We start from the raw sequence: 15,772 nt of genomic DNA on the forward strand, positions 1-15,772 counted from the left end.
AATCCCTACAACACTGCACTTAACTCTTTCCGGTATCCAGCAAATACTCCCGGAGCGCTTTTCCCCAGACCCAGAGAAGATTCCGAGGCTGCCACGTGGCGGCGGGACTGGGAGAAGTGAGAGAAGGACCGCGGCGTTCCGCAGCGGACGCCCTGCAGAGGCCGCCAGTGGCCAGGAGGGGGAGCGCGAGCGCCCCGCGAGGGGTGGGGCTCACGGGAGGCGCGCATGCGCCCAAGAGGAGGCACGGCGCCTTCCCGAGCGAAGGGCAAGACGGTAGCCGGGAGGACACCGGGAGGCGGACGGTGGCCGACGAGGTCGGGCATGGAGCATCTGGAGTGCTGCGCGAGGTTCCTCCGGGGGACGCTGGTGCGAGCGGCGGTGCGGCGCTACCTGCCCTGGGCGCTGGCGGCCTCCATGCTGGCGGGCTCCCTCCTCAAGGAGCTCTCCCCGCTGCCCGAGAGCTACCTCAGCAACAAGCGCAACGTCCTCAACGTGTGAGTGCGTCCCGGGTCCTCCCCTGTCCCCGCCATAGCCGACCCGCCGTCGCCTCGTCCAGAGAGCCGGGGCTTATCTGCCCTGATGGACGAGTCAGCGGAAGGGGAGGCCTTCCCCGTCGTGACAGGTGCATCTGCACGCGTGTCGCGACCGAGGGATCCCCCGAATAGCTAGTGTCACTAGCAGTTGGCGTTTGCACGCCCAGACGAGCCAGCCTGAGTTGACTGGGCAGGGAGTGACTTGCAGGGCTGTGTGCGTGTCTGTGTGCGCCTGTCGGGGTGTGGGGTGGGATGGGGCGTTGAATTAGCCTCTGTCGCTGCGCCCCCACCTCCCCGTGGAGTCCGGAGTCAGCCCTGGACCTGCTTGGGAGATGCCACCTCTCTCCTGCCTGCCTGTATCAGACCCCACGCTAAATCCCCCCCCGTCCCGGCTTGTGACAGAATCCCGTCACCACCTGTGAAAGACCTGCCTTCCCCTGCTGACCCTGCAACCTTTGCGAGCCTTGCCCCGGCCTCTGACCCAACTCCCGCTCCAAGACAGTCCCCGAGGAGTGGAACCCTCCAGCCTCTGACCTTTCCCCTGGATCTCCTGGGACCTTCTCAGCCACTCAGAGTTCATGGCAGTGGCCCAGGGAAGTAAGCCCAGTGGGGCTCTTCAAGACATCTCCTTAACTCCACCCACTCACGCCTTTTTGTTTGTTTGTTTAACGACTGGATTTTAAGTTTATTGCACAAAAACACTGTTGCGTTCTTAAAGGGAAACTCTGGAAGATAAGACTTGGCCCTTGAAGTGAACTTCGATTCTCCCTTAGAATTACAGTGTCAGCAGCATCTCCCAAAAGTCAACCTCACTTTCGTTACCTGCATAAAACCCCGGTTTCTCTCCGCAGCAGTTTTGTCAAATGCCTGACAGATCTTGGCTCTGGCAAGATCCTTGCATATCAGTCCCAGGGAAGAAGTGAGTGTCAGGCTCTTGGGTGGTGTGTGAGAAGCCTTTGGAACCCAGGAGAAAGTCATCCTGTCCTTGGCCCCCCTTCCTTCCTCACGCCTCCATGGAGGCTGGGCTAAGAATAGATGGATGATGAGTGTGGTTGTTAGCCCCAAGTCTCTTGCATGTGTGTTTCCTGTGGCCGGTCCCCAGGTCAGCCACCTTTGATGAGCAAGGGGGGACAGGCAGGCAGCTGCCACCTTATCTGGCCTGGGTGAGCTGGGAGCCAAGCAGCCTGGCAGACGAGTCCCTGTTGTGTGTGGGTAACCATAGGTTCTGATGTTTGGTTCCAAGCCTCTGCTAATTGGAGGGAACCAGTGAATCATTGGCTCTGGGAGGGATTTCAAAACTCACTTGGCCTCCTCAGCTCTATCTTTACAGCTGGGGAAACTGAGGCCTGGAGAAGTGTAGTAACAAGTTGAGTCGGAGTCAGGATTTGAACCTGATCTTCTGACTTGAACTCAGGCTCTGTTCTGAGATCATTTCTGCCATGTAGGAAAGAGCCACAGTGTGGGGGAGAAAAGACATGGGCTTTGGGCTGGCCAGACCTTGGTTTACTCTGGGTTTGCTGGAGGTTTGATTGTGACCCTGGACAGGTTATTGAACTTTTCTGAGCCTCACATTCTTTATAAAACGGGGCAAGTGAGACTTTCTTCCCAGGGTAAGTGGGAGTGTTCTTTGTGTTCACTTTCCCAGAGCCTGGATCACAGACTAAGATCCCAGGCCCTGGATTTGAATCCCAGCTGCACCACTTATGACCTCTGCTTTGGGCACAATACTTGTGTACCTCAGTTTTCTGATCTGTGAAATGGGGATAGTAACGGTAGCCAGCTCCTAGAGTTGTTTAAAGATTACATTTAAAGAACTTAGTAAGTGAAGTAGCTATCAGTAGCTGTTATCAGCTTTTCTTATTTCCCCTCCCTTGAGAGTCTGGAGACCTGAGTCATGACATTGTTTCCTCTCCACCATGTCCCCTCTCTTCACTTCCACTTTCCTCCTCTGCCAGGTATTTTGTCAAACTGGCCTGGGCCTGGACCTTCTGTCTCCTCCTGCCTTTCATTGCCCTCACCAACTACCACCTGACAGGCAAGGCCGGCCTGGTCCTGCGGCGGCTGAGCACCCTGCTTGTGGGCACGGCCATCTGGTATGTCTGCACAGCTCTCTTCTCCAACATCGAACACTACACGGGCAGCTGCTACCAGTCGCCGGCCCTGGAGGGGGTCAGAAAGGAGCACCAGAGTAAGAAGCAGTGCCACGGGGAAGGAGGCTTTTGGCACGGCTTTGACATCTCAGGCCACTCCTTCCTGCTGACCTTCTGTGCCCTCATGATTGTGGAGGAGATGGCTGTGCTGCATGGGGTGAAGACGGACCGAAGCCACTGCCTCCACACCGCCATCACCACCCTGGTGGTGGCCCTGGGCTTCCTCACCTTCATCTGGGTGTGGATGTTTCTGTGCACGGCCGTTTACTTCCACGACTTGTCCCAGAAACTGTTTGGCACCCTGTTCGGTTTGCTGGGCTGGTACGGGACCTATGGGTTTTGGTATCTGAAACCCTTTTCCCCAGGACTTCCTCCCCAGAGCTCTAGTTTGAATTTGAAGCAAGACAGTTACAAGGAATAAAAGAGAAACAAAAGGGGTGATAGATAGCAGGGCAATGGCTAATGTATTTTTCATGATTTTTCTTGGCTACTTGACTAAAGTATCAGTCCTCCTTCAGCGAGGTTGCTCACCAGGCGGTTTTGGTGAGTGGTGGTGGAGTCTGGGGAGGGACTTGAATCCCCACACTTCTTGGCCATGTCATCTTGTGTCACAAACACCAACCACCCTTCCCAGTCGGGCACTTTTTGTCCCTGGCAAGACTTGACCTTAATCTGGAATGTCCCTTTTGTCCCTAGAGGGCAGAGCTAAGGCTCAGAGAGACGACAGAATCAGGAAGGCCTCCACTGTGTGGCTGGAGGGGAGGCCAGGGCCTCAGCACCCTTCTCTGCCACTGTCATTCTCTCCCTGATTCTAGTCATCTTGTGTTTTAATGGCTGACTTAACGCTGTTATTTAATAATATTGCCCTCTGGTCAGCTTTGCGTAAGCATTTATTTCCAGCAGGGTTCTTTATAAAACAACCACCTGCCTGAAGATACTCTCTGGTGGTGGTATTTGTTTATCCTCAGAATGTTCTATATCACAACTGGCTTGTGATTACCTACCAAAACAGTTCAACTGGAGTGCCTCTGTGGCTGAGTATTGGATGATTTTTGTGTAACGAACATTGCCAGTTTTCTGTCTGTGTTGCCCAGTTTTACTGGCTTTTGGAGCAATAAGGTTACCTTTTTTCCCTACTATTTTGAGCAAACGCTTTATTGTTTTCAATAACAACTATGGCATTTGTTCTGTGTTGACAAAACTCCTGACGATAACCCACAACCTCGATGCTGCACTTTGGCACATGTGTGGATAGCTTTGAGGGTTTTCTTAGAACACTAATTTACTTTTTATAAACCAGACTCCTGGATTATGGTATTAAACTCCCCCTTGCTTCATGGGGCTGTTTTCTCTATTAAGAATAAAACCTGAAAGCAGACATTTTAATACTAACTTGATGAAATTTAAGCTGAGTCAGAGTAACTTTGCAAAATGCATACTTGCACTGAAACTTTCCTGACCACGCATCAGTGGTGTAAGCTGAACGGTGTCCTTCAGACTCGGCTGATAAGTACAATGACCAGTCTGCTGTGGCCCAAGGAATTTTTACATTTTGGACAAGATTATGATAAATTGGAGGTGAAGGAAAACGTCTTCCATTGTCTCTGATGGCAGGAAGCCTACTGTTTGCAAAAATGTTCCTGTTAAATGTCGGCACGACTTTGGCCCTACCCTCCACCAGACCCAAACTGGGCCTGCTCAGCTGGCCTTGAAATCGGTCTTTCCTTTCCCCTTTGCACACTTCTCAGTGTCCAACCTGTCCTTCTGTGGCCTGTCACCTTCACCCGCAAAGGTACGTTTACATCTCTGTGATAAGACACTCCCTCGCCACCCGTCATCTCCACAGGTTGCAGGCTGTCTATTTACTGTCTCCTTAGGCCTTTTGTACCCAGCCCTTCACATTTTGGATAATCATCCTGGAAGCTTCCTTGATGCTCCTTCTCTCCCTCAAAGCTAAGCCTGACAAGCACTACACTTAACTGCCTTAACTCAAGCTTACGTGTTAGGAGCTTGAGGCCTGAAAAACCTTCAGGGTAAATTGTATTTCTTATAAAGATGTATTTAAAATATATATTTGGTATCCCACCAGGCTGCATGTTAATTTGTATCGATCAAAATGTGAGGTATATACGTTGTACCGAAAGGTGGCAGAAATGCTGGCTCTGAGATTTTGGAGGTGTCACCCGTGGTGCTTTGGGACGTTGGGAGCATTGGCAAGATATGACGGGCCCCATGAGATTTTTTTTGCCCTTTGGAGTTTTCGTCTGTAAACGGAGAGGTAGAGTAGGCGGGGTGGGGGGGGGGCTTGTTGAAGGGGTTGAAGTCTCTCCTGAGTTTCATGTTCAGCACCAAAAGGCAACAGACACAAGGTGACTCTATGTGTCTATTTGTCACACTTAAATACCCAGACGTTTCCCCCTGGCAGATCTGATTCAGGCTCAGCATTAAAATTAACTCTGTGGAAAGTGTCAGTTACCGACCCTTGTGTACTGAGCAGTCTTCTATCACTTCCTGTTCAGTCTTAGCACCCTCGCCTTTTCCTTGGGAACGTGCTCCCTACCCCTCTGTGAGGCAGCGTGGTTTGGTGAAAGAGTTTGGGCTTAGGAAGATGCGAGATGTGGGTTCAAATATTGGTACCACCATGGTGTCTGACCACAGGCAAGTTTCGTGTCCACACCTGGACAGTGGAGATGATACGTTAGGATTACGGGAAATGATGTATGTAAAACACCCAGCACATGCGCTTAGCGGACCAAAATCCCTCATCTCCTTTTTCCTCACCTAAAGCCTTTAGAACTTCTTGGCTCCTTAGAGGAGGCAGGGAAACTAACATCTACTTTTGAGTACCATTTGGGGTCTGCGTCTCCTGTTGAAATAGTCTTGTATCATCTTTTGAAAAGTGTCTGTTGTCCCCAGGTGCTGAGCAAGAGGCTTTGAAGGGCATCTGTGATCCCAGAATACCACCATGCTTGTTTGGCGTCTCCACACTGAGGTTCATTCACTGACACCTCATTTTCCATGTGCATCTGTCGTAGTCTGAGTACCAGATTGTATTTAGAGTTTGGCTCCTGCCACTGTTACATACACACAGATCGTGTGTGTAAACAAGCAAATTAAGTAAACCGGAGATAATGAAATCCCACGTTCCGTGTTTCATGTGTTCCTTTCTAAAACCCTTAAGAAAGTCCAGAACCAGGAAAGCGCAGCCTACTTTATGAAAATGGTATAGTTCTTACTTGAGCTACTCGTTAGATACAGGGTGTTTCATGACTATGGTTACTCTTTTTTTTTTTTTTTCCTCCTCAATTCTATAACCAAGTATATGTTCAGTCATATTATTTCTTTTTTTGGTTTTGTTTTTCAGTCATACATTTCTTAGCTTGATTTACTCCTTCCCTTTGTGTCATAGCTATGTCTGAGAGTCCTGAGGTCTGAATCAACCAGATTTGGGAGTTTTCTGGGCAGAAGGAGAGGAGTTGAGCCTCATGGGAGTAACACTGACGAGCGGGTACAAAGTCCACTCCAATGAGGTCTGCTGTTGAGAGTGCCCTGTGCACTGGAGGCCTAGACCTCTTAGTGCCTGCCTACTCGTTTGTCAGCCTCACCTGGTTGGCACCTCCAGGTAGTGTCTGTTGAAAGCTCTAGAAAGCTGTACGGCTGTAGGATTAAAAGCTCCTTAGACTGCTGTACTTCCCTCTGCAGATTTCGTCAGCAGCACCAAGCTTCCTGAGTTTGTACTGTGAGCCAGGAGTTGATGGTCAGCATAAACTCCCTCCCCGCTGGAGTTTGTGGTCCAAAGTCTGTCCGCTCAGAGCTTCAGGCAGGTGCTGGGGTTGCAGAGAACTTGATACATCTGTGCATTAGAGGAATTTTCAGTCTTGTGGACGAGACACAAAAGGAATCAACAACCACCATCAAGTGTTTTTTTTTTTTAATGTTTATTTATTTTTGACAGAGAGAGAGAGAGAGAGAGAGCAGGGGAGGAGCAGAGAGAGAGGGAGACACAGAATCTGAAGCAGGCTCCAGGCTGTGAGCTGTCAGCACGGAGCCCAGTGGGCGGTTGTGGGGCTTGAACTCACGAACCTCGAGACCATGACCTGAGCCAAAGTCGGACGCTTAACAGGCTAAGCCACTCCAGCGCCCCTGAAATGTTCTGAGTGCTGGGGCAAGGTCAGGGCCTGGGAACATAGAGCAGGAGACAATCAGATGCCCTGGGAAATTAGAAAATATTGTCACAGAACATAACCACTCTTTTGGGTCTTGAAGGTGAGGAGGAGTTCAGGCAGTTAGAGAAGGGAATCCAAGCAAGTGAGAACAGGACGCACAAAGGCACAAAGATATGCTACAGTGACTTTTATCCAGACATCCCTTCTCAAGGAACATAACATTCCCCCCATTTTCCAGAGCAACGGAGCATGAAGAAAGGCATGAAGGACTGCAGGGGTGATGGATGTGCCCTGCTATAACATGGAGAGCCCGCAGCTAGAGGTGAGGATACCTGGCTTTGTGCTGGATTCTGCCACTGCTGATTCTGCTTTCCTGTGTGACTCTGGATTCGTCAGTCACCATCCCTGGCCGTCAATTCCTTACCTGATAAAAGAGGGGGGTGGACTGAGTAATCTCACCAACGCGTCTGCTCTATTCCCTTTCTCTGTTCTGCTTCCCAAGCTGGTTATGATCCTATTTTAGGAAACAACGTGAAAAGAAACTCCTACTCAGAGCTGAGGTGGCAGCTGGTTTTCTAGTGAGTGATGGAGAAGCCCACCTCTGGGTGCTCTTTGTCACCCCCCGCTTTTCTGTGCATCCATAGCCTAATGTAGTTCAGACCTGATTTGTATGCATTCATCCGGACTTACTGGACATGGGGAGCTGAGCCTCATTCCCAGAGGGATGAACTCCAGAGGCCTTACCAAAAGAAGTCTCTAAACTCAAGCCATTTTTGACAGATCACTTTTGACCAGGGAAGGGGTAGGTTCTGTTCAGAGAAACCCTGTGCAGTGTAGTCACCTTCAGAAATTGTCCCCAAAGCCCCTAACACAGTCGCTGAGTTTTGAAAGTTGAACACACAGCACAGAAAATAGGTGCCCTCCTTCCCTGGGGAGAGGAGAGGTAGTAGATTGGTACCACGTCTTTAGAAGGTAACCTAGTAGTGTCCAAACTTAAAATGTGTGGACCCAGCAACCTCTGTCTCGGGCCGTGGGCTGTGGAAAGGGGTGTAGAAGCGGGCAAACGAGTATAAAGACCTCATTGCGGCAACTTGTAACAGCGAGAAGTTGTCACGATCTGTTGTCTAACCAAATTACGGTAACTATATCAAAAATAACAGTGCAGTCACTACAAAGAATCAGTGATGTATCAGCATGGAATCTGGAGGCAGGCAGACTCGGATTTGCACTGCCTGGAACTTACAGCTGTGTGTCCTCTCTCCAGTCATTCTCTCCGAGCCTCTCCTCCTGGGAGTGTAAGGTCGGGATGATGGTGGCTTCCCTCACCCAACATTCAGGGCTTCAGTGTTCAAGGCACACTGAGGGAACCAGGCACTGTGCGAGGTCCAGTGTTAATTCAAAGAGACACGGTGCCTTTGGGGGGATTCGTCCAGCTGGGTGCAGGCAGTGAATTGAGCAACTCCCAAGCTGTGCTGAGATTCTAAAGCACGGTGTGCCCCCAGCCTACTCTGACCTTGTCACAGCCCAGGCAGAAATGGTTTGTATAAAGCGCTTAGAAAAGCAAAAGAGGGAGGAGATTAACGTGGACTCCAGCCAGACTGCCTGGGTTCAAATCCTGGCTCTGCCACACACACTCTGGCTTTGTGACCTTGAGCGAGTTCCTTAATCTTCTGGCCTCGGTTTCCTCATCTGTACAATGGGGACGATGTAAGTACCTAGCTCATAGGGTTGTCATGAGGATTAAATGAATAGATACCTGTAAAGTGTATCTTAAGTGGATTAGAAGAGGACCTAGTGTATTGGAAGTACCATACACATGTCTTCAAGGGCACAGTAAGTCTAACGTGCCATCATTACCATAACTTACTTTAAAATCAGAAGAAAGGAACCCCATACATGTCAGCACTTTAATTTTGATCAACTCAGAAGTAATTAAAATGGACAGGTAATGAATGTAGAAGGCCATGTCCCAGTGACCTAGCGTGGGAATGGGGCCTCTGAGAGTCTGCGGTCTGCTTTCAGGGCTCACGGAAGGATGAGGGAAAGCAAGAGAGGTGTTATCCAGAAGAGCCGAAAGGAAAGGCCATCTGTTTATCCGTGGGGATTTGGGGGCAAGGAAAAGTAGGTCTCCCTGTTTGAGGTGCTGTCCACTCACAGGCAAGCTAAAGGCTGGCTGACCCGGCTTTCCAGGCTGCTTATTTTGGGGAACTGGGCTGGGTGCCTTATCATGGAGCCTGCCTTCCCTCGTCTTCTCTGCCAGGGCGTGGCTGAGGTGTCTGAGTGCTTAGGAGATAAGCAGGTGGAGAAGCCTGGGAGCCACCCCTCATAAGCATCTTAATTTCTGGAGCAGTGTTGTTCAGGTCCTGCCCAAACAAGCTGCTACCACCCACTGCCCCACCCCACCCCCAGCCTTCCATCCCTTTTTGACTTCTGCTCCAATTGCCTGAGGGTTCTGTGTCTGCTCTGTGTCTGCCAGATACTCCCCTGCTCCTGGGGACTAATGCAGGGGTGAATGGTGACTCTCATCTGGAGTTAGTAGAAGCTTTGGATTAGAGCAAGCAGACTGCATTCAAATCCTGCCTGTCCACTCCTGCCTGTCCACGGCTGTGTGACCTTAGGCAAGTCACTTAGCCTCTCTGGGCTTGTGAAATGGGGATAGGACTTTTTTTCTACCTCACTAGTCTTTGGGTGGCTTAATGAATATCATGGATGGGAAAATATTTTATAAGTTTTAAAATGTCAGGCACCCACGAGGGCTGCTTATTACTGAAGAGATTCACCTTTGTCTAGTGAAGCTAGAGCTAAAGCTAGAGCTTTGTCTTTCTCAGAAGCCTGGGCCCTGTAACCCCTGCATGGCCCCAGGAACCCTAAAATGAGCTGGTGTCATCAATATAACTTTAAAAATGCAACATTGAATTAAATTAGTAACAGCTAGCATTTGTTCTAATGTTTTAAATCTGGTGCCTGACGTTTTTATTGTATTATCTCAACCTAGGCCATAGAGAAAACAGGAAGGTCTTTGGCTTCTAACACAGTTGGTTTCATATCCCAGCTCTGCCACTGTATTAGTCAACTATTGCTGTAATAATGCTTTGTAACAAACCTCCCCCAGCGTGATGGCTTATGACCACAGATGCTCACAGGTAACTGCAACTCACTGACGTGGGCGGGTCTTAACTAGTGAGCTGTGCTCCAGGCCACAGCTGGGCTCAGGTCTGTTCTACTTTCATTCTGGGGTCCAGACTAAAAGGGCAGCAACTACGTGGGGCATGTTCTTCTTGTGATGATCCCTGGGGCACGAAAGCCTAAGACAAATTGAACAGTACATGCAAGCCGCTGCTTGTGTCACATCCTTCCATTAACATTCCACTGGCTCAAGGTGGTCATATGGGCAAGCCTGGCATCTGCAGGAAAGGAAATAAAGAAAACTCCACCCACAGTGGGACATGCTACAAAATTATATGGCAAAGGCTGTGGATGTATAATCCTGTTAGGAAATCCAGCAACCCAATCTACCCCTTGTGCCTTGGGTGCTTAACTCTCTAAGCCTCTGTTTCTTCATCAGTGAAACATAAAAGTCTATGTTTTGCAGAGTCAGAAGTAATGTATGTGAATTTCCTAGGGCATAGTTAGTATTCAATGGATGACAGCTATTATTATTATCAACTCCATTTTAGAAATGAGAAAACTGAGGCCTCTAGGCAGTGTGGTCTTAGATTGCGAGGGAAAGATGAAACAGGTCTTTGGAGATATGTTGAAGTGACCTGGACAAGTATTCTGTGGCTTTGGGAGTAAAAGCTGTGAGCTAAAGAAAATAGGGCCTTATTGTCCTCCCCACTACAGATCTGTGAATGATGGAGAGACATTTTGCAACAGTGTAAACTTTGGGGATGCCATTACCACGTCTGGGTGGTGGTGGTGACTGAACTCTGATAGCCCCACACCCTCCTCCTCTCTGCTTCCCTCCATGGCACCTCACAGAAGGCTCAGCAACCGATGGATTCTGAGCAAATGTTTGCATATTGATGCTTCTTGTCCTCCACCCTAGGTTCTCTCCATGACATTCCAAGAGACAGAATGGGACCAGCGAAAAGACTCTTGGCTTTAGCTCACTCATAGTGGGATCCTGACCAAACCAGAAACCAGCCCATCTAGGGCCTCAGTTTCCCCATATGCAGAACAGGTGGGCGGACGTTCATGGTGTCTTCCAGCCTGGACTTTGAGTCTATGATTTTCTCTAACCACCTGCCTGTGCCTCATCTCATTCAGTTATTCCTTGTGTGAGAGTCTGCTAGCTGTGCACCAAGATCTGTTCTCTCCTTCTTTAGCAATGCTGTGCAACCACAGACATTTTCCAGTCTCCTGTGCAGCTGGGCAAGGCCGTGCGATTAAATTCTTACCTATGCAATCTGAGTGGAAGTGATGTGACCCTCTTTCAAGTGTAGGCCTTAAAATACTGGACACACACTCTTCCAGCCTCTCTTTCCCTTCTGATCAGATAAAACCTGGGCCTCGCGTGCCCTGTGAATGAGGACAATGCACAGGAGGAAGGAGGGGAAACAGCATGGAAGGAGTCTGGGTCCCTGAACAAAGACAGGAGACAGACTCCAGGCCAGTTTATACCACTCCCCTCATTAATGGGACAAAACTGAATTTCCACTCTCCTAAGTCTTGATGTTTTTTTTTCCCCCTCTTGTTAAAAATTGCTTGGGGAGGGGGGGGGCGCCTGGGTGGCTCAAGTGGTTAAGCGTCCAACTTCGGCTCAGGTCATGATCTCATAGTTCATGAATTCAAGCCCCGCATCGGGCTGTGTGCTGACAGCTCAGAGCCTGGAGCCTGCTTTGGATTCTGTGTCTCCCTCTCTCTCTGCCCCTCCCCCGCTCACGTGCTGTCTCTCTCTCTCTCTCTCTCTCTCTCACTCTCTCTCTCAAGAAAAAAATAAATAATAAACATTAAAAAATTTTTTGTAATAAAAAACCAAACGAAACAAAACAACAACAAAAAACTCACTTGGTCATTGTAATAATTCTGCCTTCCCTGCCTGCTGTACTCCATCTCCTTTTTCCCACTTCTCCAGGCCTGGCTTCCTTGCTCTCCAGGCAGATGCCCTGGGAGATGCCCTAATGTGTTAGGTGTTTGGTGGAGACACAGCTCACTTGGGCATCAGCCTCTCTGCCAGCTCTTCTAACAGCTGAAGACCCTGTCTCCAAACTGAGATTGACTGCTTCTCAGTCTTTGCTGTGGGCAGTCACCTTACAGTCTCAGCAGGACCAGACAGACCTCCACCTCTTCCTGCTGGTCAGTCACTGCCTTCCCCCATCCCAGGCTAAGCCTCCACTCATCACCCGAGGCAAAGTCATGTGTTAAGGCCATCCCAACATTTCTACCTCTCCAACTAGGTAGAAGAGCTATTCGGGTAGACCAGGGAAAGTTCCTGGAACTCCCCACGGCCCCACACACTAGACTAGTTACAACACTGGAAAATGGGTGGGTCTGGAGAAGGGTCATGTTTCATCATGAACTCCTTCAGGTGGTGACTCAAACTGCCGTTTTTTCAGATGTGGCTTCTTTGCTAAAGAAAATCAACACAGTGTCTAGCACTTTTAATGCAACATGTGGACTGGAAACTGTTGTTCTCTCTACCATTTGGTGAGGACCACCAAAAGCCATTTGCTGTTATTGGGCAGAGGAGTAGCTTCTTACTGTGGGGCTATGTCAGCTTTTTGTTCTCTGTTGTAATCTCATGTATAGAGACCTTGATTACCCGGATGTCCCCATAATAAGACACTGACCCACCACGTTGATGACATCATGTTGTTCCCAGTGAAAAGGAAATGGCAAGTGCACCAGATGCTTTAGAAAGACCCACACATGCCAGAGGGTGGTATATAAACCTCAGGAACATTCAGGAACCTGTAGCCTTGTTAAAATTTCTAGGGACCCGAGGGTTAGGAAATGTCAGGCTATGCCTTCCAAGTGAAGAAGTTGCTATGCCTGCCACTAAGATGGAAGCACTGCAATTAGTAGCCCTGTTTGGATTTGAGAGGCAACGTACCCCCCTTTGTGTGTGTTGCTCCAAACCATTTACAGGGTAACCCATAAGACTTCTGGTTTTGGGTGGATCCCAAAGTAGATGCAGGCTGCAGTTCAGATGCTCGGAATGACCCAGCAGATCCAATGGTGTTGAAATTGTCTGTGGTTTAGACATGCTGGGTGGAGCCTCCAGCCAGCCCTAATAAGAAACTCTCAGCACATACCCCCACGCTCTCGGAACAAAGTCCTGTCCTCTTCTGCATATAACAACTGTCCTTTTGAAAATTCATTTCTGGCCTGCTACTGGGCCCTGGAAGAGACTGAACACCTGACCATGAGACACCAAATGACTAAGCAACCTGAGCTGCCTGTCATGAACTGGATGCCATCTGATTGATCAAGCCATAAGGCTGGGTACGTACAGCAGCATTCTATCAATTGGAAGTGAAACAGCTCAGAGGATGTCAACTATTCCTGCCACATCACCACCTCTTCCTCATCCAACACCTAAGGCCTTGTGACGAACTCACTCTGATCAAATGACGGAGGAAGAAAAATCTCAATCCTGGTACCAGCTGGAAGTGGGTGGTTGCAGCACCACGGGGAATGCCCTCAAAGACATTGGAGAAGGAGAATCCTCACTGTGAACAGGACTTCAAGCAGTAACTGTGGTTGTCCACTATATCTAGATGGAGACAGAAGTCCAGAAAGACGGATCTACACATATTCATGGAATGGATGATTTGGCTGGATGATCAAGAGCATGGAGAGAGCAAGAATGGAGGATTGGTAACAAGGATATCTGTGAAAGAAAGAATGTGGGCGAATCTGTAACAATGGGCACAGAAAGAGAATGTTTGTATCTCCCCCAAAAGTACTCATTGTAGAGGAGCGTGTTAACAAATATTTGGACAAAATGACTTGTTTTGTAGATACAAGTCATTCCCTTCCCCCAGCCACCCTAGTGCTCGCTCAGTGGGCTCACATACAAAATGGCCATGGTGATCGAGCTAGAGGTTCTAGGTGGACACAACATGGACTCCCTCTCAGCAAGACTGATCTAGGTAATACCAGCATCAAGTACCCAACATGCACAGAATTCCTGATATGGAGCCATTCCCTGTAGGAACTAGCCACCTAGTGGCAAACTGGTCACATTGACCCCTTCCATCATGGAGAGAGCAGCGAGCAGCAATTTGTATATCCTATATATGGATTTGCCTTCTTTGACCACGACATCCACGGACACCTTGGCTCCAGTCCTGGTATTCCATACAATATTGCTTCTGACCAAGGGGTTGATATCACTGCAAAAGAAATGCAATGGCGTAATTATCCCTGTGGAACTTTCTGGTCTTACCATGTGCTCTATTATCTAGAAGCAGCTATGCTTACAGAACATTGAAATGGCCTATTAAAGACTCCATTACAACACCAGCCAGGAGACACTGCAATGTTGAGGTGATGTCCTACAGGATACAGTATAAACTTTGTATGGCCCACAGTGCTGTCCCTTCCCCATACAGAAAACATAGGTTCAGCAGTGCTGAGGTGGGAATGGGAGACTAGCTCTCACTATTGCACATAATAGCCCATTCACAAAAATGTTGCTATCCATTCCTGAATCTTTGGACTTTTATGGTTTAGAGATTATAATTCCCAAGGAAGGAATGCTTCTGTTGGGGAATACGTCAATGGTTCAACTAAATTAGTAGAAGCTGAGATTATAATTTGGCCATTTTGATCTCCTACCATTGAAACTACATGCAAAAAGTTTACAGACTAGGGTGATTGGTCCTGGTCATCGAGGGTAAATGGGGTTGCTGCTGCAATGGTGGCATGGAAAACTATGTATAGGAAGTAGAGGATTCCCTGGGGTGTCCCGTGGTATTTCTATGGCCAATAGTAAAAGATTAATGGACGACCACAGCAACTCAAGACCACCAAAGCCTGAGTCAGATAAAATACCCCAACCATGAGGTGCTGGTCCTCAGACAAAGAGAATATGGGATAGCTAGTGGAAAAAGGAGAAATTATAAGTATCAACAATGGCCTTGGGATCAATAACAGACATGAGGACTCTGGCAGCTATGCGGATTTTCTATCTCGCTTGTTATGTGTGTGTTTACATTGTATACAAGGAATGCTAGTGATGGATAAATTAACATTTTAATATGTAAATTACAGTATACTGAGGAGTGCCTGTGCCCTCCAGAAGTAGAATCCAATATCATCCAGAGTGATGTTACTGATGAGGCTTTGTGAGTCTCATTTTGGAGAGAAGGTGCAAGCAGACCAGTCAACCTCATCGGGATTAGGCATGATGTCATTGTTCTTAAGTGGAGTTTAATTATGTGGAGAGTCTGTGTAGATGTTTGAGTAGCCTAAGGGGTGGACAGTGCCAGATGGTGACTCTATTATGTCCCATGCTTGTCCTATCAGGGCCCTGGTTATTTTTTTCTTTTCATCACACACAAAAAAAAGGGCAAATTCTTATACATTTTTGCAAAATCAATAAACTATGCTTTATGTTCTATAAGGTATATCCCTGGTTTAATGTTCTTCAGACATTTTAACTCATTTTCCCCTCTGGGAATGTGACCTGGGTATACCCCAGTCTATGTCCAGGTTAACACAAGCAGATGGTTGTGAACATGCTCTGTAAACTGAGAAGCCCTGTGTCCAAGTGAGGTGGGTTTATGCCAAGGTCAGGACATTGCAAAGTCCACCCAGAAGCCATCTCCACAACCAGCAACTTGAGACCCGGACTTTATTCTTGCTTGCTCTTGCGAACCGCTGAATCTGAACCTCGAGTCTCTGCCTCTCTGCCCCAAACTTTGGAAAGGAGAGATGGATGGACAACACAGGTCTAGAAATGAAAAGCAACTGC

The 15,772-nt window shown here is 48.5% G+C and overlaps 1 protein-coding gene across 1 annotated transcript; it reads left to right on the forward strand.

Annotated features, from left to right (window-relative positions):
• The first annotated feature begins 218 nt into the window (after nucleotides 1-218).
• On the forward strand, nucleotides 219-5,825 carry FITM2 (fat storage inducing transmembrane protein 2). The gene is made up of 2 exons (XM_030309562.2): nucleotides 219-494; nucleotides 2,489-5,825. Exons 1-2 carry the CDS (start codon nucleotides 226-228, stop codon nucleotides 3,102-3,104), a joined length of 885 nt encoding a protein of 294 aa, XP_030165422.2. The 5' UTR covers nucleotides 219-225; the 3' UTR covers nucleotides 3,105-5,825.
• The last annotated feature ends 9,947 nt before the right edge of the window (nucleotides 5,826-15,772 follow it).

The sequence above is a fragment of the Lynx canadensis genome, chromosome A3, assembly GCF_007474595.2.
Source record: "Lynx canadensis isolate LIC74 chromosome A3, mLynCan4.pri.v2, whole genome shotgun sequence".
NCBI classification, from domain to species: domain Eukaryota; kingdom Metazoa; phylum Chordata; class Mammalia; order Carnivora; family Felidae; genus Lynx; species Lynx canadensis.

Excerpts from the sequence above, each read along its gene's own strand:
- FITM2 (XM_030309562.2), top strand. The coding sequence starts at position 226 with ATGCGCCCAAGAGGAGGCACGGCGCCTTCCCGAGCGAAGGGCAAGACG. Across the intron at positions 495-2,488 it reads AAGCGCAACGTCCTCAACGT|GTATTTTGTCAAACTGGCCT; the intron begins GTGAGTGCGTCC and ends CTCCTCTGCCAG.